The sequence below is a fragment of the Hyperolius riggenbachi genome, chromosome 3 (assembly GCF_040937935.1).
Source record: "Hyperolius riggenbachi isolate aHypRig1 chromosome 3, aHypRig1.pri, whole genome shotgun sequence".
Taxonomy (NCBI): domain Eukaryota; kingdom Metazoa; phylum Chordata; class Amphibia; order Anura; family Hyperoliidae; genus Hyperolius; species Hyperolius riggenbachi.
In genome coordinates this window covers 378066475-378091949 of record NC_090648.1, presented here as the reverse complement: position 1 = coordinate 378091949, position 25475 = coordinate 378066475, and the positions used below count along the sequence as shown (strand labels likewise).

The 25475-nt window shown below is 43.9% G+C and overlaps 2 protein-coding genes across 3 annotated transcripts in view; one reads left to right on the top strand and one right to left on the bottom strand.

The window, feature by feature from the left end:
* LOC137561585 (BH3-interacting domain death agonist-like) overlaps positions 1–8547 on the top strand; it is a 65547-nt gene extending 57000 nt beyond the window's left edge. The window contains exon 5 of the mRNA XM_068272891.1: positions 8034–8547. Coding sequence (XP_068128992.1) covers positions 8034–8039 — 6 coding nt within the window. The 3' untranslated portion in view covers positions 8040–8547. The remainder of the gene's footprint in view (positions 1–8033) is intronic.
* An 8970-nt stretch (positions 8548–17517) lies between these two features.
* The window catches only part of BCL2L13 (BCL2 like 13), a 138933-nt gene continuing 130975 nt past the window's right edge, over positions 17518–25475 (bottom strand). For both annotated transcript variants that reach the window (XM_068277268.1, XM_068277269.1), the window contains exon 7: positions 17518–19375. In XM_068277268.1, coding sequence (XP_068133369.1) covers positions 18620–19375 — 756 coding nt within the window. In that variant the 3' untranslated portion in view covers positions 17518–18619. The remainder of the gene's footprint in view (positions 19376–25475) is intronic.

The following is a 25475-nucleotide window of genomic DNA, read 5'->3' as shown; positions in this document are numbered from 1 at the left end:
CCTGTAATGTTAGGCCCCCACTGTCTTTTTACCTTATCTTGTCCACATATTGAGACTTTACCCTCCCGCCTCCCCCCAGATCCTAGTTTAAAATCTCCTCCAACCGTTTAGCCATCTTCTTTCCCCAATGCAGCTGCACCCTCCCCATTAAGGTGCAGCCCATCCCTGCTGTAGAACCTGTAGCCGACTGAAAAGTCTGCCCAGTTCTCTAGGAACCCAAACCCCTCCTTCCTAAACCAATTTCTCAGCCACTTATTTATCTGCCTAAGCTCCCTGTCTCTGATGTAGTGCGTGGCACTGGCAGTATTTTAGAAAACACCACCTTGGAGGTCCTTGTTTAAGTTCATCTCCAAGTACCTGAAAATAATTTTTGAGGACCTTCCATCTCCCACTAACTTTGTCAATGATACCAATGTGTACCATGACAGCCGGGTCTTCCCCAGCCCCAACCAATAATCTGGCAATTTGTTCTGCTACATGCCGAAACCGAGCACCCGGGAGACAATAGACTATACAGCATTCACGGTTTCTTCGACAGATTACCCTACCTGTGTGCCTAATAAATGAATCCTCTACCACCAGGATCTGTCTAGCCTTAGCTGCACTCCTATTTTCATTCTCGTTGCAGCGGTCTGACCCTTAGTTGCTAAGGGACACATCCTGCTGCAGCGTTTCCACTCCAGAATCATCATCCCCAATATTACGCAAATAAGCATACTTATTAGGGAGGGACAAATTGCCTAGCCTCCCTGACACTTATTCCTCTACCCCTTCTAACTGTGACCCAACTAACAACTACCTCTGCTTCTTGCTCCAGCTGTACTCCACCCACCACATCTTCACCGGTTCCATTCAGTGTGTGGATCGTGAGATCCAAGCTCTTCTCCATGTTTATGCCTCTGTGTTGCGAGCTGCTCATTTAGCTCTCTGATTTCAGATTCAAATTGAGCAACACAACACGCACACACCCAGGGCAACTTCATTTGATGTTGTTAAATTTTGGGTTATGCAGTAGTACTATACCCTACATATGCACTCCCGCCGCAGAGCTGTAGTGAATCCACTGAGAATGTTGTGCACATTGAATTCAGAGGTGTTGTCCATCATGTGCAAACCTGGTTCAGATTATGCATGAAGAATGCCTTATACAAGACAAATAACATTTTATATCGCGCTTTTCTCCTGGCGGACTCAAAGCGCCAGAGCTGCAGCCACTAGGACGCGCTCTATAGGCAGTAGCAGTGTTAGGGAGACTTGCCTAAGGTCTCCTACTGAATAGGTGCTAGATTCGAATAGAGCCAAGATTCGAACCATGGTCTCCTGTGTCAGAGGCAAAGCCCTTAACCATTACACCATCCCCTCATTCTCATGCAGAGTACCTGCACATTTATCTGAAGGTGGCCACACACGATAATAAAATGATTCCATTTTACAGCAATTTGGCCAACACCCCCCCCCCCCCCCCTATGCACAGCCGTGGCCAGATCAAGCGGGACACTTTGTGAAACACTTTGTGAAAAAACACAATTAAAATCAATTTCCGCTAACTTGTGACAAAAAATAAAATCTTCTATGAACTCGCCATACTCCTAACGGAATACCTTGGGGTGTCTTCTTTCTAAAATGGGGTCATTTGTGGGGTTCCTATACTGCCCTGGCATTTTAGGGGCCCTAAACCGTGAGGAGTAGTCTTGAAACAAAATTTCTCAAAATGACCTGTGAAATCCTAAAGGTACTCATTGGACTTTGGGCCCTTTAGCGCAGTTGGGGTGCAAAAAAGTGCCACACATGTGGTATCGCCATACTCGGGAGAAGTAGTACAACGTGTTTTGGGGTGTATTTTTACACATACCCATGCTGGGTGGGAGAAATACCTCTGTAAATGACAATCTTTTGATTTTTTTTTACACACAATTGTCCATTTACAGCGGTATTTCTCCCACCCAGCATGGGTATGTGTAAAAATACACCCCAAAACACATTGTACTACTTCTCCCGAGTACGGAGATACCACGTGTGGCACTTTTTTGCACCCTAACTGCGCTAAGGGGCCCAAAGTCCAATGAGTACCTTTAGGATTTCACAGGTCATTTTTGTTTCAAGACTACTCCTCACGGTTTAGGGAGCCTAAAATGCCAGGGCAGTATAGGAACCCCACTAATGACCCCATTTTAGAAAGAAGACACCCCAAGGTATTCCGTTAGGAGTATGGTGAGTTCATAGAAGTTATTTTTTTTGTCACAAGTTAGCGGAAATTGATATTGTTTTTTTTCACAGTGTCATTTTCCGCTAACTTGGGACAAAAAATAAAATCTTCTATGAACTCACCATACTCCTAACGGAATACCTTTGGGTGTCTTCTTTCTAGAATGGGGTCATTTGTGGGGTTCCTATACTGCCCTGGCATTTTAGGGGCCCTAAACCGTGAGTAGTCTTGAAACCAAATGTTGCAAAATGACCTGTGAAATCCTAAAGGTACTCATTGGACTTTGGGCCCCTTAGCGTACTTAGGGTGTAAAAAAGTGCCACACATGTGGTACCGCCGTACTCAGGAGAAGTAGTATAATGTGTTTTGGGGTGTATTTTTACACATACCCATGCTAAGTGGGAGAAATATCTCTGTAAATGACAATTGTTTGATGTTTTTTACACACAATTGTCCATTTACATAGAAATTTCTCCCACCCAGCATGGGTATGTGTAAAAATACACCCCAAAACACATTATACTACTTTTTCTGAGTACGGCGGTACCACATGTGTGACACTTTTTTGCAACCTAGGTGCGCTAAGGGGCCCAACGTCCTATTCACAGGTTATTTTGAGGCATTTGTTTTCTAGACTACTCCTCGCGGTTTAGGGCCCCTAAAATGCCAGGGCAGTATAGGAACCCCACAAGTGACCACATTTTAGAAATAAGACACCCCAAGGTATTCCGTTAGGTGTATGGCGAGTTCATAGAAGATTTTATTTTTTGTCACAAGTTAGTGAAAAATGACACTTTGTGAAAAAAAACCAATAAAAATCAATTTTCGCTAACTTTTGACAAAAAATAAAATCTTCTATGAACTCGTCATACACCTAACAGAATACCTTGGGGTGTCTTTTTCTAAAATGGGGTCACTTGTGGGGTTCCTATACCGCCTTGGCATTTTACGGGCCCAAAACCGTGAGTAGTCTGGAAACCAAATGTCTCAAAATGACTGTTCAGGGGTATAAGCATCTGCAAATTTTGATGACAGGTGGTCTATGAGGGGGCGAATTTTGTGGAACCGGTCATAAGCAGGGTGGCCTTTTAGATGACAGGTTGTATTGGGCCTGATCTGATGGATAGGAGTGCTAGGGGGGGGGTGACAGGAGGTGATTGATGGGTGTCTCAGGGGGTGGTTAGAGGAAAAAATTGATGCAATCAATGCACTGGGGAGGTGATCGGAAGGGGGTCTGAGGGGGATCTGAGGGTTTGGCCGAGTGATCAGGAGCCCACACGGGGCAAATTAGGGCCTGATCTGATGGGTAGGTGTGTTAGGGGGTGACAGGAGGTGATTGATGGGTGTCTCAAGGTGTGATTAAAGGGGGGAATAGATGCAAGCAATGCACTGGCGAGGTGATCAGGGCTGGGGTCTGAGAGCATTCTGAGGGTGTGGGCGGGTGATTGAGTGCCCTAGGGGCAGATAGGGGTCTAATCTGATAGGTAGCAGTGACAGGGGGTGATTGATGGGTAATTAGTAGGTGTTTAGGGTAGAGAACAGATATAAACACTGCACTTGGGAGGTGATCGGACGTTGGATCTGCGGGCGATCTATTGGTGTGGGTGGGTGATCAGATTGCCCGCAAGGGGCAGGTTAGGGGCTGATTGATGGGTGGCAGTGACAGGGGGTGATTGACAGGTGATCAGTGGGTTATTACAGGGAAGGACAGATGTAAATAATGCCCTGGCGAATTGATAAGGGGGGGTCTGAGGGCAATCTGAGCGTGTAGGCGGGTGATTGGGTGCCCGCAAGGGGCAGATTAGGGTCTGATCTGATGGGTAACAGTGACAGGTGGTGATAGGGGGTGATTGATGGGTAATTAGTGGGTGTTTAGAGGAGAGAATAGATGTAAACGCTGCGCTTGGGTGGTGATCTGATGTCGGATCTGCGGGCGATCTATTGGTGTGGGTGATCAGATTGCCCGCAAGGGGCAGGTTAGGGGCTGATTGATGGGTGGCAGTGACAGGGGGTGATTGATGGGTGATTGACAGGTGATCAGGGGGGATAGATGCATACAGTACATGGGGTGGGGGGGGGGGTCTGGGGAGAATCTGAGGGGTGGGGGGGTGATCAGGAGGGAGCAGGGGGCAGGGGGGAAATAGCGTTGACAGATAGTGACAGGGAGTGATTGATGGGTGATTAGGGGGGTGATTGGGTGCAAACAGGGGTCTGGGGGGTGGGCAGGGGGGGGGGGGGGGGTCTGATGGGTGCTGTGGGCAATCTGGGGCAGGGGGGGGGGAAAATCAGTGTGCTTGGTGCAGACTAGGGTGGCTGCAGCCTGCCCTGATGGTCCCTCGGACACTGGGAGCACCAGGGCAGGAGGCAGCCTGTATAATACACTTTGTAAACATTACAAAGTGTATTATACACTTTGTATGCGGCGATCGTCGGGTTAACATCCCGCCGGCGCTTCCGTATGGCCGGCGGGATGTTGCGGCGGGTGAGCGGCGCCAGGCGGAGGATCGCGTCACTGATGACGCGATCGCTCCGCCCATGCCCCTACAAGGACCGCCGCCATTTGTCAATACGGCGGTCCTTGCGGGGTCCACTTCCCGGCCGCCAATTGTATATACGGCGGCCGGGAAGTGGTTAAGGACCAGACATTTTTTTTTCCATTCAGACCACTGCAGCTTTAACGGTTTAGTGCTCTGTCATACAACCTACCACCTAAATGAATTTTACCCCCTTTTCTTGTCACTAATACAGCTTTCTTTTGGTGCTATTTGATTGCTGCTGTGATTTTTAGTATTTATTTAAAAAAGACATGAATTTTATCAAAAATGATTTTTTTTTACCTTTCTGTGCTGACTTTTTTCAAATAAAGTAAAATTTCTATTATAAATTTGTCCAAATTTATTGTGCTACATGTCTGATTAAAAAAAAAATCCAATAAGTGTATATTTATTGGTTTGGGTATAAGTTATAGTGCTTACAAACTATGGTGCCAAAAGTGAATTTTCCCATTTTGAAGCATCTCTGACTTTTCTGAGCACCTGTCATGTTTCATGAGGTGCTAGAATTCCAGGATAGTATAAATGCCCCCCAAATGACCCCATTTTGGAAAGAAGACATCCCAAAGTATTCACTAAGAGGCATGGTGAGTTCATAGAAAATTTTATTTTTTGTCACAAGTTAACAGAAAATGACTTTGTGACAAAAAAACATTTTTTAAAAGTTTCCATTCATGCTAACTTGTGACAAAAAAAAATAATCGAATCTGCCACGGACTCACCATGCCCCTCTCTGAATACCTTGAAGTGTCTACTTTCCAAAATAGGGTCATTTGTGGGGTGTGTTTACTGTCCTGGCATTTTGGGGGGTGCTAAATTGTAAGCACCCCTGTAAAGCCTAAAGGTGCTCATAGGACTTTGGGCCCCTTAGTGCACCTACGCTGCAAAAAAGTGTCACACGTGGTATTGCCGTACTCAGGAGAAGTAGTATAATGTGTTTTTGGGGTGTATTTTTACATATCCCCATGCTGGGTGGGAGAAATATCTCTGTAAATGGACAATTGTTAGTAAAAAGATCTAGAGATATTTCTCCCACCCAGCATGGGTGTGTGAAAAAATTCACCCCAAAACACATTATACTACTTCTCCTGAGTACGGCGATACCACATGTGTGGCACTTTTTGGCAGCCTAGGTGCGCTAAGGGGCCCATGGGTACCTATGGGTACCTTTAGGATCTTACAGGTCATTTTGAGGCATTTGGTTTCTAGACTACTCCTCACGGTTTAGGGCCCTGAAATGCCAGGGCAGTATAGGAACGCCACAAGTGACCTCATTTTAGAAAAAAGACACCCCAATGTATTCCATTAGGTGTAAGGTGAGTTCATAGAAGATTTTTTTTTTTTTTTGTCACAAGTTGGTGGAAAATGACACTTAGCGGAAATGTATTTTTTTTTTTTATTTTCACAACTTGTGACAAAAAAAAAAATCTTCTATGAACTCACCTTACACCTAATGGAATACATTGGGGTGTCTTTTTTCTAAAATGGGGTCACTTGTGGCGTTCCTATACTGCCCTGGCATTTCAGGGCCCTAAACCATGAGGAGTAGTCTAGTAACCAAATGCCTCAAAATGACTGTTCAGGGGTATAAGCATCTGCAAATTTTGATGACAGGTTGTCTGAGGGGCAAAATGTTGTGCAACCGGTCATAAGCAGGGTGGCCTCTTAGATGACAGGTTGTATTGGCACTGAAGTGCAGGAAGTTTTCAAATCGTGACCTGGACATGGCAGCAGAGAACATGGGCATGTGATGTATTGGGTGCGTAGACCAATAAGACCACAATACATTCTTTTTGACTAGACCCATGTTGAGAAGGCCCCAACAAAATGTTACGTTCGGAAACTTGGAGTGGTTTCCACCGAAAAGGCTGGGCATGGTAGCTTCTTGGATTGGCGGTTGCGTATTGTGTGACATAACGATTGGTCTCAGTCACAATTAAGTCGTAGAGACCAGCAGTGATCAGAAAAAATTCTGTCACAGCGGTGGGGCAGGTGAGGGTTTGGCCGGGTGATCAGAAGCCTGCAGATTATAGCCTGATCTGATGGATAGGAATGCTAGGGGTGACGGGAGGTGATTGATGGGTGTCTCAGGGTGTGATTAGAGGGGGAATAGATGCAAGCAATGCACTGAGGTGATCAGGGGGGGGTCTGAGGGCGATCTGAGGGTGTGGGCCGGTAATTGGGTGCCCGCAAGGGGCAGATTAGAGTCTGATCTGATGGGTAGCAGTGACAGGTGCTGACAGGAAGTGATTGATGGGTGATTAGAGGGGAGAACGGATGTAAATAATGCACTGGCGAGGTGACCCTGTATCAGCTGGGTTCCATGCATAGATCTGCCCCTTGCAGAAGCTGGTCCTGGCATTTTCTATATCCGATATAGAAAAGGCAGAGGCTTTTTTTTTTTTTCCTTGCAAAGTGGCTGTGCTGGTACCCTGGAACTGGAAACCGGCTGATATGGGGCGCCAGGAAAATCTTATAGACAACTTGCTGGGGCATTTACATTGGCAATGACAGGGTAGAGTGTCAGCTTCCTGGCTGGGAGCTTTTTGTTCCCAAAAGCAGATGCCATCTTAATATAACTTAAACATTTCCTAATCTTAAAGAGAACCTAAAGTCACAAAAAAAAAGAGATTAACTCACCTGGGGCTTCCCTCAGCCCCCTGCAGACGATCGGTGCCCTCGCAGCCCCGCTCCGATGGCCCAGGACCCGCCGGCGAACACTTCCGGTTTGGCTGTCACCGGCCGACAGGCATGGGAACGCGAATGATTGTTCGCGTTCCCAGCCTGTATATTACCCACTATGCTGCTATTGCGGCCAGGAGGTCGCAACAGCAGCATAGGGGGCGATATACAAGCTGGGAACACGAACAATCACTCGCGTTCCCATGCCTGTCGGCCGGTGATGGCCAAACCGGAAGTGTTCGCCAGCGGGGCTGCGAGGGCACCGATCGTCTGCAGGGGGTTGAGGAAAGCCCCAGGTGAGTTGATTTTTTTTTTTTTTTTTTTGTGACTTTAGGTTCACTTTAAGCTTTGATGAGATGCCTTTTATGTTACATACTTTTAATCAACAATATTGTAATGTGCATATTAGGAGTCTGAGGAATCCTAAACTGAGAAGTCAGAGGTACGTCTCCACTTCTCTGGACAGATCAAATCCTTTTCATCAATGACAAAGATTGTGTGTATTTCTACTGGGGGCAAAAATGTTTGCCACTTGCAGCATGGCCCATGTAATTGAACTTACCTGTTTATCATTATGGGTTTTGTCTCCTCAGAGGTGAAATCTGGAGCCATCGTGACTCTGCAGGGAAGATGAAGCTGATGGTGTGAGCAAATATTCTTTGCCAACGTGTGAGCCAACCACCAGTTCCAGGAGGCTTCGTTTTCTGTCTTAAAACTTGAACGTCTGTTGTTTGTTAGAGTTTAGAGGTGAAAGTATTCCTGTTATGTGTTCCATAACCAGCATGGAGGAGGCATCTTGTGTTATTCATAAAAGCACATTTCAGGGAGCCGTATTATAAAATAAGCTAATATTAAAACCGGCCCCCCACTTCAAATACCAGCAACACTCAGGTTTCCGAACATTTTCTATAGTCCACTTTTTTTTTTAATTACAGCCGGTGAACTATACAGCAGAGGCAACTGGCATATAGCTGCCCTACAGATGGAGCTTTTTATTGTGGTTACAATTTGTTGAGATTTGCAGAAATCTTGTTTTTTTTAAATGACTGTATACCAAACTTGTCTGTAGAGAAAACATTGTTCAGGCATTAAAGGTATGAATTCAAACTTGTTTTGTTTTTTCACACTAAACAAGCTTCAAGTACTGCACCACCTCATGGTCAGCCCCATGCTGAGAAATGAATGAATAGATCACCCACGATATTTAGGCTTACAGACTTACCCAGCAAGCGCATGGTGAACCAGAACTTATTGGAGTGTGTAAGGGGCTACAAAGGACCAAAAAACCCTGTTACTAAAATGTTAAGGAAACTTTATTCTACTATATTTAGAGGCCTGCTCAAGTGTCTCAGGGTTGTGGCCCTAGAGCAGGAACCTTTTTGGCTGAGAGAGCAATAAACGCCACATATTTTAAAATGTAATTCCGTGAGAGCCATACAATAGGTTTCAAACTGGGATAGTAGGGCTCACGCCCCTGTTCCCATGGTGATGTGTATACAGTTGATCCCCTGGGCAGTGAAAGTGTCAAACACATCTTCAGCTTCTCTTGCATTTCATCAACATCAGCAATTTCCCCGAGAGCCAGACAGGAGAAATACCAACTAACAGCTTGTACAATTAGCTAGGTGACTTGGGGGTTGATTCACTTCATAGAACAAGATCCCCACACTTTGACCCAATAGGCTGCCTGTCAAGTGACAGCCAGCCTATTGGGCCAATCAAAGTGCAGGGAACTAGTCCTACAAAGTCACTGGACCTGACATGGTGCAGAGTGGGACAACTGGAGCAGCTGTTAGTTTTGGGGTAGCGCGAGTAAGTTAGTAATGCATGCTAAAGCAGTGCACTACTTTGAAAATGTTACTTGTGCTGCCACACTGCGCTGCTTGAGCAGTGTGGCTTAGTGAATCAACCCCATACTGATTTGTCTGTGAGCCAGATGCAGCCATCAAAAGAGCCACATCTGGCTCCCGAGCCATAGGTTCCCTACCCTACAGGGTTTTGTGTAAATAAGGTTCTTCATCATTTTTAACAATGCTTTCCTACTGAGTCATAGTGATTGCTGTACATTAAGTTAAAGCAGAACTATCCTCATCACAATACTATAGTATAAAGGCACGTTCAGTGGTCGGTGTGTTCCCTGTGATGGCAGGAACGCAATGGATCGGGACAGCAGCGCCACATGTTAACCTCTCATTGCATCGAGTACAGTGAAGCATAGTCACTGAACAGTATGCTCCACAGTACTGTTTGCATGCCGTGCATAACTGCTAAATGTGCATGTTGTGTGTTACAATGCCGCATCCAGTTACACCGCAATGCTCCCTCTACACTCTGAATGCTGCATTGAAGTGTGGTAAGCTACATTACAAAGCAGTCATTGCACCACAACACACCACTGTGAATGTGGCCTTGTTTGCATTGCTTTGTAATGGTTTTTGCCTTCCTCTGGATCAACAGGGATATGTGAAGGTGCAGGGGTAGCATTGTGCAATATTTTCTGGTTTAATGCGAGACTTTTTACTACTTAAATAACAATGTAACTATGGACTTACAAAAACAATATTGCTAAAGTGATTTTGTGCTATAGTCAGCTGCCCACTGAAATGCATGCTGGGAAAAAATATCACCATCTTCTGTGAATACTGGATTTTTCCATTAAAGGGGAACTTCAGCCTAAACAAACACTGTCATTAAGTTACATTAATTATGTTAATTAGAATAGATAAGTAATATAATCTCTTGCCCACCCTGTTTTAAAAGAACAGGCAAAGGTTTGTGATTCATGGGGGCAACCATCTTTTTGGTTGAAAGGAGGTGACAAGGAGCAGGAGACACAGTTCCAACTGTCCTGTGTCCTGATAACCCCTCCCAGCTGCACACACTAGGCTTCAAATGTCTCCATTGGTGGACAAAATCGATTATGAACGAGTGAAAAAAAATGTCGCCCGAATAAACTTTCGTCGAACGAAAATTTGGATTTTCTTGGTGGTCGTGATAGATAGGGAGCAATGATTGGTTAGTTGATGGTGTAGTGAACGATTTTTCGTCCGATCAGAATTTCTGATCGCTCGAACGATTTTTCGCTAGAAATTGGACCGTTAGTGGCCAGCTTTAGGCTTACCATCAAGACGATTTCTTTTGCAATGTTGTATCTTCTGGCACAAGAAGTATGTGACATTCTTTTGAGGTACATGACTGCATGTCTGAGAATCCTGTAAATAATAGATGGAACTTTTCTGTGCAAGCATTAGTACTGGGAATACTTAAAGGGACTCCGAGCTCAGGAAAAAAAAGGAAAGTTGTACTCACCAAGGGCTTTCTCCAGCCCAGTGCTGGTCGGGAGGTCCCACGCCGGCGTCCTGGCTCCTCTCCTTCTCCCCGCTCCGGAATGGCTGGCAGGCCGCAGCCCGGGCGACACCCGGCTGCGGCCTGCCAGCCATTCCGGAGCGGGGAGAAGGAGAGGAGCCAGGACGCCGGCGTGGGACCTCCCGACCAGCACTGGGCTGGAGAAAGCCCCTGGTGAGTACAACTTTCCTTTTTTTTCTGAGCTCGGAGTCTCTTTAAACTTTATCCACCACTACAGTATATCTACATCCTCTGTGTTTTCAAAGCCACAAGGACGTAGATATACACGTCTTGTAGCTGAAGCACAGCTGTGCATGGTTGGGCACTGCTACTATGCACACCTCCAGCACTATTTGGTGAAAGTGAATAGGTTTCCTGAACCAATAAGATTGTGGTTTTTGTCCCCCCCCAATTAAAAATACTTTCATTTTCTCACTTCATACACTGCAGCATTATTTCAAAATCAAATATCCTCACCATAAATTGTGACAGGAACATAACCTAAGTTTTGTGATAAATGGTACAGGCTGCACATTGTATACTCACAGGGTTATGGACTCCATATTGTGTTTATGTACCTGATTTTTTTTTTTTCTTAGCATTGTTATTTTTTAATATATTATCACTGGCCTAGAAAACCCTACAGAGATTTATTTTCCTTATAGTACCAGTTGGGCAAACAGGGTTGACTGTGCTGGAATGAGAACACCGAGAGGACTGAGAAGGCTCTAGGATCTAGAGCCTTTCCTGGCCGTAGGTTAGTAGCTGACCTTTAACCCCCTCCCCAGATCACTTTAATAAAATATATGAATGTAGTAAATAAGTATACACTAACTGTGGCTGCTGGAGTCACACAGCCACTATCTTGCATACCCCATTTAGCAACCTTGACTATGATGTGATATGACCCACATGACAAAGCACGCCACAAGACAACTAAATCCAATCCAGATTTGCCTGAAGTCTAACAGTGTCCCCTTTTCAGCTCTAATACCTTTATACTATCTGGTAAGCAAAAAAAAAAAAAAAGTACTCAATAGAAAATTCCACTTTTCTTGATTAAAATGAAACACATTTCAACTACCACAACAGGTTTTCCTTTCTATCTGTGTCTCCTTTCCCCTCATATGTGCACCATGGTTATGGTTTATTGTAATTTATAACCTAACTATACTGTATAATATAAACTTTCACACAAAGTGCAGTGGTTTTGGTTTCCTTCACACTGGGAATTGCACATTTTCACTGTACAGGTAAGCACTTTTAGAGCGTTTTGTGATTCTAAAACATTGAAACACGATCACTTCAGAATGGCTAAAAATGCTGCATGCCGTGCTTTTGTGATTTCTGCAAATCACAAATTAATTGCTGGTGATCACTAAGTGTGAACACTGCCATACACATTATATTGCAGTAGTGCTTTTCAAAATGCTAGTGAACACCAGCTATTGAAAAAGCTGCGGAGATTACTAGTAAAACGCTCCAGTGTAAATGAGGGCTTTAGCTGCAATGACTGCGTGGGAGCTCTGCTGCCATCTTGTGGCCAGTCAATGCTACTGTCAGTCTACAGAACATGATTATTATGAGAAATGAATCATTTAGTTCAATTAAACTTCTCACAAGTAAAGTAAAGGCTACTAAATACTTATTTTAACAATCAGCTCCAACCAGATTGAATCCGCTGCTCTGGAAAACTGATTGAGAACTTTTTGATCAGTAGCCAAAAAGGGTAGTAAGTACAGTTGGAGATGCAGAAAACTTGGCCTCAATTCACTAAGCTTTATCAAACGTTTGATAATTTAAGTCGTGTGTAAAATCTAATTTTGAATTCACTAAGGTGTTATAGATTTATTGAACATTTTATAGATAAAACATTTGATAAATCTATAACAACTTAGGGCCCTTTTCCCACTAGCAGTCGCTAGCGTTCGCGCTGAACGCTAGCGATTGCTGAATCGCAATTCCGCCGTTTTCCCGACGTTTGCGGCCGCGATTTTGCTATGCTATGCACTGCATAGCAAAATCGCGGCAAAAGTCGCTCCGCGGCGCGATCGCGATCAAGTAAAAAACGAATCGCGGTAGTGGAAATGACCTACCGCGATTCCTATGTTAAAAAGCAAACCGTAGCGATTGTAAAATCGCTAGCGGTTTGCGGTTTTGCGATTCAGCTAGCGCAAACGCGCTAGTGGAAAAGGGCCCTCAGTGAATTCAAAATTAGATTTTACTCGTGAGGTAAATGATCAAACGTTCGATAAAGTGTTTGATAAAGCTTAGTGAATTGAGGACATTGTTCTTTAACAATCTTTCAAAGTCAGTTTCTACTATGCAATCACATCTGCAAGAGTCTCCGGAAAAGGCTGTCTGAGTTCTTAGGGAAATCTGCATCCATAATTTCCCTGGGTCACATAGCAAAAAGCTGGATTCAATCATCTTCTGGCACTGTGAACTCTGAGCCATGGCCTGATTATAATTGCATTATATTTAGATGCAAACCAGATTAAAAGGAACCTGAGGCGTGAGACCTATGGAAGCTGCCATATTTATTTCCTTTTATACAATACCAGTTGGCTGACTATCCTGATCTTTCTGGTCAGTAGGGTCAAAATAACAGCTGAAACAAGCATGCAGCTAGTCTTGTCAGATCTGCGTATGCTTGTTCAGGGTCTGTGGCTTACAGTATTAGTGGCAGTAGATCGGCCAGCCAGGCCATGCCCATTATTTAAAAGGGGGAAAAAAATGTCAACCTCCATATCCCTCTCACCTCAGGTTCCCTTTAATTAGCATCACACTAACAAAGGGATTTGTAAAAAAAAAACCTAAGGCGGAAAAAAATAAATAGGTTAGTTCTTTACCTATGAAGAGAGAAGCCTCTGGATCCTGCCACATCCATCGGTGCCCTGACTAGCACAAGTGTGGCTGTGCTGCATGAGTACGGCCACCCCTTCCCCTGACTAGCACAAGTGTGGCTGTGCTGCATGAGTACAGCCACCCCTTCCCCTGACCAGCACAAGTGTGGCTGTGCTACATGAGTACGGCCACCCCTGACTAGCACAAGTGTGGCTGTGCTGCGCTGCATGAGTACAGCCACCCCTTCCCCTGACTAGCACAAGTGTGGCTGTGCTGCTCGAGTACGTCCACCCCTGACTAGCACAAGTGTGGCTGTGCTGCATGAGTACAGCCTCCCCTTCCCCTGACTAGCACAAGTGTGGCTGTGCTGCATGAGTACAGCCACTCCTTCCCTTGCCTAGCACAATTGTGGCTGTGCTGCATGAGTACGGCCACCCCTTCCCCTGCCTAGCACAAGTGTGGCTGTGCTGCATGAGTACGGCTGCCCCTGACTAGCAGAAAGTCACTCATGGAGGAGTGGCGTCTGCTTACTGTGCAGGTGCTTGTAAATGATGGGAAGCGCAGCCACGAGAGTATATCCGACAAGCTCTTGTCAAAGACTTTCAGTGGGGGCCAGGAGGACATGGGCAAAAGCTTCCCTCTTCATAGGTAAATGGATAACTTTATTTTCATCCCCCTTTGGGTACACTTGAAAGTGAACATCCAGAGTAATAAAAATCCAGCAGCCTTGTAGTAAAAAAAAAAGTTATATTTACCAAAGAAGCCTTGTCCTGCAAAGTCATCCCCAAGACCCAGCATCACATGACTTCTGTGCCTGACCCCATCTCCCCTCGGAGGGAAAACACCAAGACATTTACTGCAGTAAATAGTATTACTTCAGAGATCCACTTTAATAATGAGTCGCATCAGGCCCGATTTCTGTGGCTGGAGATAAGAGGTGGCTGGATTTAGGCATGGTCAGAGCTCCAGCCATCTCCACAGGGGTATTGGCAAATCTGGCCTGAATTACTTACTGCTATTAAATGGTTTGGATTTACCTCTTGGGTCATATCCGATCATTCTGAGGACTGCCATGGGGTGTACTGGCTGGCTGATTGCAGTTGCAGAAACGGGCAGAGCATATAACATGATTGACAAACCTTTAAGCAACCTCTATGTTCTAATACTGCCCAGAGAGGGCTGCAAACCTGCACCACCTAATGTTTTAAATAAAATTCAGACAGGACTGCAAATGTGGCAGTAAATCATGCCCATCCTCTGGCATGGGGAGGGAAGGGTTTGTAGCTCTCATCTGGATCATATCTGACCACAGTGAGGGGCACTGACTGTTTATGGAGGTTTCCTCCCACATTCCAAACTTGGGAAGAAAACCAATGAATCAACTATATTCCAATGCTATCATCGATCATATACACTAATGAGCAGTCAAAATATCAGAATGTATCCAATGTTGTGTATTGCTAAACAATGAGATGCTGCAGTTATTCTGAGCTGATGTAGATTCTATGCTAATTTTATGCAAATATATGAATCTATGGACCAATCAAGTCCATTTTCACGGCTCTTTTACACTACAGGCAATTCCAATGCGATTCTGATTTTGTTGGAATCTTGCATCCTGTGTTTTTATCCTTGTGTTGCTCGTCTCCAGTGAGAATCATAATCGCATTGTGATTTGCAGTGTAAAAGAAGCCTCCAGCAGCATAAACTTGCATAGCTCAGAATGACAACTGCATCTCATTGACTCATTGTACTGTTCAGGTCCCCCTTGTGCCTCCAGAACTGCTCTGACCTGTTGGAAAGACAGACTCCATAAGGCCACTGAAGGGTAAACCGGCTGACTCAGTTCTTCTCAGCTGGTAAAAGTAACAACTTTTTCCAAACCATGTAAGTCAAAGACCCTGACCATTCCTATAGTAGTTAGAAAAGACTTTTGCTACAACTGCAGCCTGGGCCCCTCCTGTTACTCTGGTGAAGGCATTACAGGGAGTGCAGAATTATTAGGCAAATTAGTATTTTGACCACATCATCCTCTTTATGCATGTTGTCTTACTCCAAGCTGTATAGGCTCAAAAGCCTACTACCAATTAAGCATATTAGGTGATGTGCATTTCTGTAATGAGAAGGGGTGTGGTCTAATGACATCACCCTATATCAGGTGTGCATAATTATTAGGCAACTTCCTTTTCTTTGACAAAATGGGTCAAAAGAAGGACTTGACAGGCTCAGAAAAGTCAAAAATAGTGAAATATCTTGCAAAGGGATGCAGCACTCCTAAAATTGCAAAGCTTCTGAAGCATGATCATCGAACAATCAAGCGTTTCATTCAAAATAGTCAACAGGGTCGCAAGAAGCGTGTGGAAAAACCAAGGCGCAAAATAACTGCCCATGAACTGAGAAAAGTCAAGTGTGCAGCTGCCAAGATGCCACTTGCCACCAGTTTGGCCATATTTCAGAGCTGCAACATCACTGGAGTGCCCAAAAGCACAAGGTGTGCAATACTCAGAGACATGGCCAAGGTAAGAAAGGCTGAAAGACGACCACCACTGAACAAGACACACAAGCTGAAACGTCAAGACTGGGCCAAGAAATATCTCAAGACTGATTTTTCTAAGGTTTTATGGACTGATGAAATGAGAGCGAGTCTTGATGGGCCAGATGGATGGGCCCGTGGCTTGGTAAAGGGCAGAGAGCTCCAGTCCGACTCAGACGCCAGCAAGGTGGAGTACTGGTTTGGGCTGGTATCATCAAAGATGAGCTTATGGGGCTTTTTCGGGTTGAGGATAGAGTCAAGCTCAACTACCAGTCCTACTGCCAGTTTCTGGAAGACACCTTCTTCAAGCAGTGGTACAGGAAGAAGTCTGCATCCTTCAAGAAAAACAGGATTTTCATGCAGGACAATGCTCCATCACATGCGTCCAAGTACTCCACATCGTGGCTGGCAAGAAAGGGTATAAAAGAAGAAAAACTAATGACATGGCCTCCTTGTTCACCTGATCTGAACCCCATTGAGAACCTGTGGTCCATCATAAAATGTGAGATTTACAAGGAGGGAAAACAGTACACCTCTCTGAACAGTGTCTGGGAGGCTGTGGTTGCTGCTGCACGCAATGTTGATGGTGAACAGATCAAAACACTGACAGAATCCATGGATGGCAGGCTTTTGAGTGTCCTTGCAAAGAAAGGTGGCTATATTGGTCACTGATTTAATTTTGTTTTGTTTTTGAATGTCAGAAATGTATATCTGTGAATGTTGAGATGTTATATTGGTTTCACTGGTAAAAATAAATAATTGAAATGGGTATATATTTATTTGTTTTTGTTAAGTTGCCTAATAATTATGCACAGTAATAGTCACCTGCACACACAGATATCCCCCTAAAAAAGCTAAAACTAATATCAAAGCTGAATATTTTTGAAAGTAGTTTTTAGTTTGTTTTTAATGAGTTTTTTTGGGTTCATTGAGAACATGGTTGTTCAATAATAAAATTATTCCTCAAAAATACCACTTGCCTAATAATTCTGCACTCCCTGTATTGTAGCAAGTGATAATATATCCATCTGCCATCACCGCAATTCATCAGCTAAGAGGCAATGTGACAAGTGATAGATTGGGGAATGAGGACTTTGTCACCACCCTCCACCACTACACTTCAACCAGATTTCAGCTAAATGTATTTAACTGCTGTCCCAGAGTTTGTTCAGAAGGTTTTTGATAAGGCTTGCAGGGATCAACAGATCACCAACAGAGTCAATCAAAATGGCCGAGTATTTGTTTCCGCTGGTTAGCTGAACTTTCATTCACAAGTTGACTTACCTTATAACCAATTCTACATTTACAATAGGAGTAGCTTAAACAGGTTTATTTTCAATAAGAAAGAAAAGGATCCCAAGGCAAGGAAGGTTTTTTTCTCTCCTTGTTTTAATACTATACCATTTACAATATGGTTCTCCATAAAATAAGTGCTCTTCTTAAAAATAAAATAAAGATCTTTGCAGGAAATCCATTTCCAGAATATTGGCAACACCACCCGCCCCTCTGAAGTGTGTGAGACATTTATCCGGGACGAGGGAGAGAACAGAAATCAATAAAGATATCTTAGCTTTGTGCGACTTATGAAAAAAATAAACTGTTGAAGGCCAATTTGCCCTCTTTGTGACAGAACTAAAATTTTGTGCTAAACTAAGGCCTGGCGATCCACCTGGTCGGTGGATCACACGCAGCATTCCAACTGATGAGGGACAAAGTCCCAGGCTCCCTGTAGGCTACAGCGGGGATATCCCCTGACTGGAGGGCTGCGAAGTGCTTACAGCAGATTAGTTCAAGATTCAAATGTGTGGCATAGATCTCAGGGTTTCCAAACACATGATGCAGTAAAACATGGTTGTCTACTCGGTACCTCGTAAGAATCAGATTCTTTCAGAAATTTTGGAACATGGAAAAAGGACAGCTTGTTTACTAAAGTAACAGCATATTAGTTATTTACTGTGAACTTCATTCCTAGTACCAAATAATTGCAGAAAGAGTCTATTTCAGGTATGGAGATCAGATATAGCTTATTTGGATTAAATGGGCACTATGTGTTTAAAAATGCCACCTCTCCCATTTATGCAGTTTTGGCTACAACTTTCTGACCGTAAAAGGAAACACCACAATTTCTCCAGTGTTTTACCCCCAGTTAAATGACTTTTTTGGTATCTAAAATGGCCGCTAGCAATATAGGGTTGAACCACTGTGACTTCACCTTGTAAGCCACAGTGCTGTGATAATATAGCAGAGGCTTGGCAGTGATGATTGCAGCCATAGTCAAGCCTGCACAGTGAAAAGGGAGGTCTTGCCTATTCCACCCGACTAATCAGTGACACTCCTTGCTGTAATTTTTTTTCCTTTCTTATTTATATGGCGGGTGAACGAGCATTGTACGAGAAAGTGACTGGTCACAGACTTGTATAGAGGGAGAAGCAAATTGCGGATATCTTGCCTAGTTTACTTCTTTCTCAGTGCCATCACCATACCTACCGCCACTGCCAAAATGGCAACAGCAGCTGCTCCCCCATACAGCAAAATGGATTTTCCCTCCGGAAGAAAAACAGGTTTTTCTTCCTCTGTTTTAGGTGGAGACAGAAGGGGAGTAATAGCAGCTTCAATCTTCTCTACCTCTGAAGGTGGAGTGACGTCTTTGGATTCCTCCAGAACTTCTTGAGGCTCCTTTTCTAGAACCCCCTGTATGGTTAAGTCCACTTTTGGGGGATCCACTTCAATTGCAGGAAGAGGAGGAAGTTCTTCCACCATTTGTGTTAAGGTCAGAGCAGCAGAGGTTATCAGAGAAATGGGAGCCTCCAAAGTTTCCTGCTCTTCAAGCTCTTCTGCTGCCTCTTCTTGTTGCTGCTGCTGCTCCAGTCTTTGTTCGACCACGGCAGCCTCTTCAATGACCTCAGCAATCTCTTCTTTATCCACATGGACAATGTCAGAATTGGAGGAGTTGTTCTCACTACGTTCCTCTGCCCCACCGTTGCTGTCCAGACTCTTCAGCTCCTCAGGATCCATGGCCACCTGCTGCCAGGATTCAGGCCCCAGGGAGGTGGGTAGACTCTCTGTGTGCCAGGAGGCAGAAACAGCCAGACTCTCTGGAGGGCTGACCTGTTCAGAAGTGTCACTTGTCAGGATGTAGATGTCGTTACTGTCCTCAGCAATCAGTCCTGGGACATCGTCCTCCTCAGTGTCTAGGCTGAAGACCGTACCCTGCAGAAGAAGAAAGACAACAGCATTACTCATTGCTGATCATCTACTGAGGAAGAGTAAAGAGGGCTTACTTACTGTAACTCTTCTCAGAGGGGATTAAAAATAGTAGCATTACATCCTACAATCCATCCCCTAAAGGGATTAAAAAAGTGGGGTTGTGCTGCAAACCCTTCCCTTCCATTCTTTGAGAACTGAATTTAATTTCTAGGAATCATCCTAGTAGATGCCTACTTGACCATCAGTAAGGGCTGGTGCACACCGAGCGGGTTTTTGGGCTTCTTTGCAGCCGCTTGCAGCTGCAGATACGCTTGGTCAATGTATCTTAATGAGGTGGTTCACACCAGAGCGGGAGGCGTTTTGCTGAAACGCATACTCCCGGGGTGAGGCATTTTTTGGATTGCGGAGGCGTTACTGTCTCAAATTTTAAGTATAGGAAAAACGCAAACACATACGCATACACCCCGAATGCGCTGATTGGTCTTTATAATCATTTCATCTTTGATATCATTTATATATACTACTGGCCATAACCCAGAGTTTGCAGTGCTGCACCTGAACACAATCAGAGGACTGTTTTGTTGATTGAACAAGACTTATCAACACTCAATCATTTGGAAGGTTTATTGAAAATCTGTATAGAGCGAGTGCAGTTTAATCCTATTATTATAGGCAGAATTGACAAGAGACAAATTTATCTCTAATCAGATTCCCTTAGATATAAAATTTGTCTCTTTGTCAAATCGGCCCATAATCTTTAGGTCTATGGGCACCTTTATTCTTTTAAGTTAGCCAATAAATGGAATCACCCTGATTGAAAACATCTTGCCAATACAGCTGCATAACTCATAACCAAACAGAAAGTCTGATCTCCCAGATGATGTTTGTATAAATTAAACATGTATATTAGTACAGACATAGCCAGAGATGGGGAAGACAATACTGAGCATTTTAGCAGCCATCAGATGACAATGCATCATTGTGAGTGGAGAGGACAGGCTGATAATGGTAGAGGAGACCAGGCTCTCGCAGGGACAGATGGTGAAGTGATTATAACTTTTTAGTGCTCCCGGGAAGGGCTCAGAGTCCCAGCACAGCTAATTGCTTACTGATTGCTTTTTCATACAGTAACTTGCTGCTGGGACAGGAAAACTCTCAGAAGCTCAGAGAAACTACCAGTAAATCCCCAACATCAATATGGTGAGGGTGGGGGGGGGGGGGGGGGGGAACAACTCTGAAGACTGGCAGATGAGTCACTGATTAAAGGAGTTTTAGAAGTGATTCTGCTCAAGACTGTCTTTGTAATGGGGAAAAAAAATTAAAATCGCTTTTTAAGTGGGAGAAGGGAACTTTATTGCGTCTAAGAGCTGGAGCTCAACTGTACAAAAATTACAGCAGGCAAGATGACTTCAGGAAAGATTGTGTTGATTTCCATAAGTCTAGTGAGTAACGTTTTTCAATCTACTGGCCATCGGAGTCGCATTACAAAATGTTGCTAGAGAAAAGAACCTTAAATGCCAAATACCTGAGCATAAACTTAAAGTGTACCTGTGATACAGTATTTGACATTGGATAAGCATAAGTACATATAGCAAAAGTCCTACTAATACAGTGTCTGAAGGCAGTTTTTATTTTTTACATTACTAGGGTTAAAAAGTTAGTCAAACTCAGCCTCAGCTCTCCTGAAAGGCTACCAGAGCTGAAGTATATGAATATAGGGGGGGGGGGGAGCTGGCATGTATGGTGAGCCACCCTGCGGCTGCGTGCGTCCTCCAGTGCGTGGCCAGGAGTGCTATGCACATGTAAAAAGTTTTAAAAATCACTCATGCGCCTATATATACACCATCACATATACAGTTTTATTCAACTCATAAATTCAAATTCATATAAATATATATATATATATATATATAAATATCTATAAATATCTATATCTATAAATATCTATATCTATAAATATCTATATATATATATATATATCTATATATATATATATATATATATATATCTATAAATATCTATCTATCTATCTATCTATCTATCTATCTATCTATCTATCTATCTATATCTATCTATCTATATCTATCTATCTATATATCTATATATCTATATATCTATATATATATATATATATATATCTATCTATATATATATAAATATCTATCTATATACATATATATATATATCTATATCTATATATCTATATCTATATATATCTATATCTATCTATATCTATATCTATATATATCTATATCTATATCTATCTATATCTATATATCTATATATCTATATATCTATCTATCTATCTATCTATATCTATATATATATCTATATATATATATATAACACTAATATGCAAGCAAACACTAGCCAACTTTCTCAGTCCCACCTCCCTATGGTAAACAGTCTGGCACACGCCACAACATATACCTATAGATTGATTCGCTGAGTAAACTTCGCTTTCTAGCATAAAATTGCACCAATCCCTATAGCACCTTTCCAATGTTAAAAAGTGTTTTTGCACCTTTAAAATGGCAATAATAGCCCTTCTTGTTCAAAAATCAATAAAAATAACGTCCTGTGAGCTCACAAAAGTATAATTCATAAATCCAACAGGAAACAGTTCATGTTAAATAGCTTGAATCTCGTCTTGCAAAGCTTTAGACATACAATTTCATATACATCCACCAGAAGTAAAGTGGCTAATTCCGCATTCCTTGGTATGCAAATTAGATCTTGCTGGATTTTGTATAGGCAGATTGCATTTGCACACACCTCTAGAGACAAATAGCGTCCCGCAGAACTTTACAAAAACAGAACTTTTCAAAAACCGATAACGTCCTGGCTAATTCCGCATTCCTTGGTATGCAAACCCAATGCCGACTAGTTTCGGTAGGATACGCCCTGAGGAAGGTCCACCACTATAGAGAAAGGGGTGCACAGGACCACTGTCAAGCAAAACTCCAGAGTGCTCAAAGCCAAAAAAGTTCCAGTTCCACGAAGCCAGTTACTGTTTAGACACAAGCGGCTGGGCACATCCAGTTAAAAAAGCACTAATTTGTATAGTGCGAAACAGCTGTTGACCAGTCTTGCATGCTTATCCCTCTCTCCCTTGGCATTATTGTGTTGCTGATGCATAATTTTTAAACTTTTTCAATAAATAGCTTTTTTAACTGGATGTGCCCAGCCGCTTGTGTCTAAACAGTAACCGCCCTGAGGAAGGTAGGCGTATCCTACCGAAACTAGTCGGCATTGGGTTGTCATTGGACATTGGAAAGGTGCTATAGAGATTGGTGCAATTTTATGCTAGAAAACGAAGTTTACTCAGCGAATCAATCTTTAGGAATATGTTGTGGCGTGTGCCAGACTGTTTACCATACGGAGGTGGGACTGAGAAAGTTGGCTAGTGTTTGCTTGCATATTAGTGTAATATATATGAGTTTGAATTTATGAATTGAATAAAACTGTATATGTGATGGTATATATAGGCGCATGAGTGATTTTTAAAACTTTATGAATGCTTGAATGGTGGGGGTGTGAATAACCCCATTTATCACTGACTGCAGCCAATTGAATTCATTTTATATTGAGTGGGCGCAAATCTACCTGTTTACATTTTTTAGCTATGCACATGTGCATAACATCACGATTACGTCACGTGCATGCACAGAGCACTCCCAGCTTAGGCACAGTGATGCCCAACTCCGGCAACCCGGAAGAGGGTGGCGGAGGGCAATTAAGATCATCAGAGGAGCAGAAAGAAGAATGGGGGAGTGGTGGGCATCAGGATGGCTCAACATCAGAATCAGAATCACTTTATTCGCCAAGTGCGACAGGCGCCGCACCCGGAATTATTTGTGGACACAAGGCATATTGGCAGGTGCAAACAGTGCAAGTAACATTACACATAGTACAAATTAAAAGAAACATTTCAAACATTACACATAGTACAAAGTAACATTACACATAGTACAAATTAAAAGAAACATTTCAAACATAGCAAATGACACATAGAGCGGTTGACGCTATATTAGGCAGAGATGAACATGAGTGTCAGCCTATGGGCGCGCGTTCGTCCTCTAGTGCCCGGAGGTGCAGAAGGGGATTAGGAGATGGCATTGGGGAGAGGGTCTGAGTTGAGAAGAGTGATCGCTTGAGGGAAGAATGTGTTCCTACGCCTGGTGGTTTTGGTGTAGATGGACCTATAGCGACGTCCCGAGCGAAGGGGACTGAAAAAGTGATTGCCAGGGTGGGAGGGATCAAGTGCGATTCTATTTGCCCTGGACCTCATTCTGGATGTGTGGAGAAGGTCCAGGGGTGGCAGGGGAGACCCAATGATCTTACATACATGCCATTCCCCCGTTTCTCCTATATACTTTGGCTTTTTCATTTTAAAGGATACCAGAGCCCAACACTTATTTGGCAGAGGAAAAAATCCTGATAAGACTGTGCTGTACATTTCAAAGAGCTCTGATTTAAAGGGCAACTGAAGTGAGAGGGATATGGAGGTTGCCATATGTATTTCCTTTTAAACAATACCAGTTGCCTGGCAGCCCTGATCTTTTTGGCTTTAGCAGTGTCTGAATAACACCAGAAACAAGCATGCAGCTAATCTTTTTCAGATCTGAAGATGTCAGAAACACCTGATCTGCTGCTTACTTGTTTAGGGTATATTACTAAAAGTATTGGATGAAAAGGATCAGCAGGGCTGCCAGGCAACTAGTATTGCTTAAAGGGATACTGTAGGGGGGTCAGGGGAAAATGAGTTGAACTTACCCGGGGCTTCTAATGGTCCCCCGCAGACATCCTGTGTTGGTGCAGCCACTCCCCGATGCTCCGGCCCCGCCTCCGGTTCACTTCTGGAATTTCAGACTTTAAAGTCTGAAAACCACTGAGCCTGCGTTGCACAGCGCAGGCCCAGTATGGTCGGTGTCTGCGCAGTACACTCCTGGTGACATCAGCGGGAGCGAGGCGCAGTGGTTTTCTGACTTTAAAGTCAGAAATTCCAGAAGTGAACTGGAGGCGGGGCTGGAGCATCGGTGAGTGGCTGCGCCAACACAGGATGTCTGCGGGGGACCATTAGAAGCCCCGGGTAAGTTCAGCTCATTTTCCCCCGACCCCCCTACAGTATCCCTTTAAAAGGAAATACATTTGGCAGCTTCCATATACCTTTCTCTTCATTTGTCCTTTAATTTGTGTTGCAGCTGAATGAAGCAGATTATACATCACACTGACACAGCGGCTATTTAAAATTCAGTCTTAGAAATTTACCTTTTTGAACAGGGGTCTCAAACTCGCGGCCTGCGGGCCATTTGCGGCCCTCGATACAATATTTTGTGGCCCTCGCCGGCAAAAGTTTCCTTATAGTTCGCTTCAGTGCTCCCAAGTAATCCACCGCATCCCCGCCGCTAAGCGAGGGCTGCAGAGCCCCCAAATCGTCCGGGGGGCAATCCGCCGGCATTTCCAGGAAGGGGCAGCGGTTTCAGCTTCAGCTCTGCCCCTCCTGACATCAATCGCGGCGCATCGCCGCCTCTGCCCGCCCCTCTCACTCTTCCTTCACAGAGAGGGGCGGAGAGAGGCGGCAATGCGCCGCGATTGACGTCAGGAGGTGCAGAGCTGAAGCTGAAAGCTCTGCCCCTTCCAGGAAATGCCGGCGAATTGCCCCCCGGGCGAATTGGGGGCTCTGCAGCCCTCGTCTTGCGGCGGGGACACGGCGGATTACTTGTAATGGGAGCACTGAAGCGAACTAGAAGGTAAAACAAGCAAGATAGTTCGCTTCAGTGTTAATTTGATTTTTAAATAAAAATCAATGCAAGGGATGGGGTGGGGTGGGGGTTTGTGGGAGCTGCCGATTTACTTTTTTTGTGAAATCCCTTATGCGGCCCAGCCTCATCCTGACTTTGCCTCCTGCGGCCCCCAGGTAAATTGAGTTTGAGACCCCTGTTTTAGAACGTTCCTCAAATTTCATTCTTGTTTTCAGATTATTTACCATCATTACTACACAAACTATTATTTCAGGTTTTGTTTTTCCTTTCTTCATTTCCTAATGCATAAACACTTAGGGCCAGATTTAGTAAAGCATTACCGAGCATTCTTCTTAAAC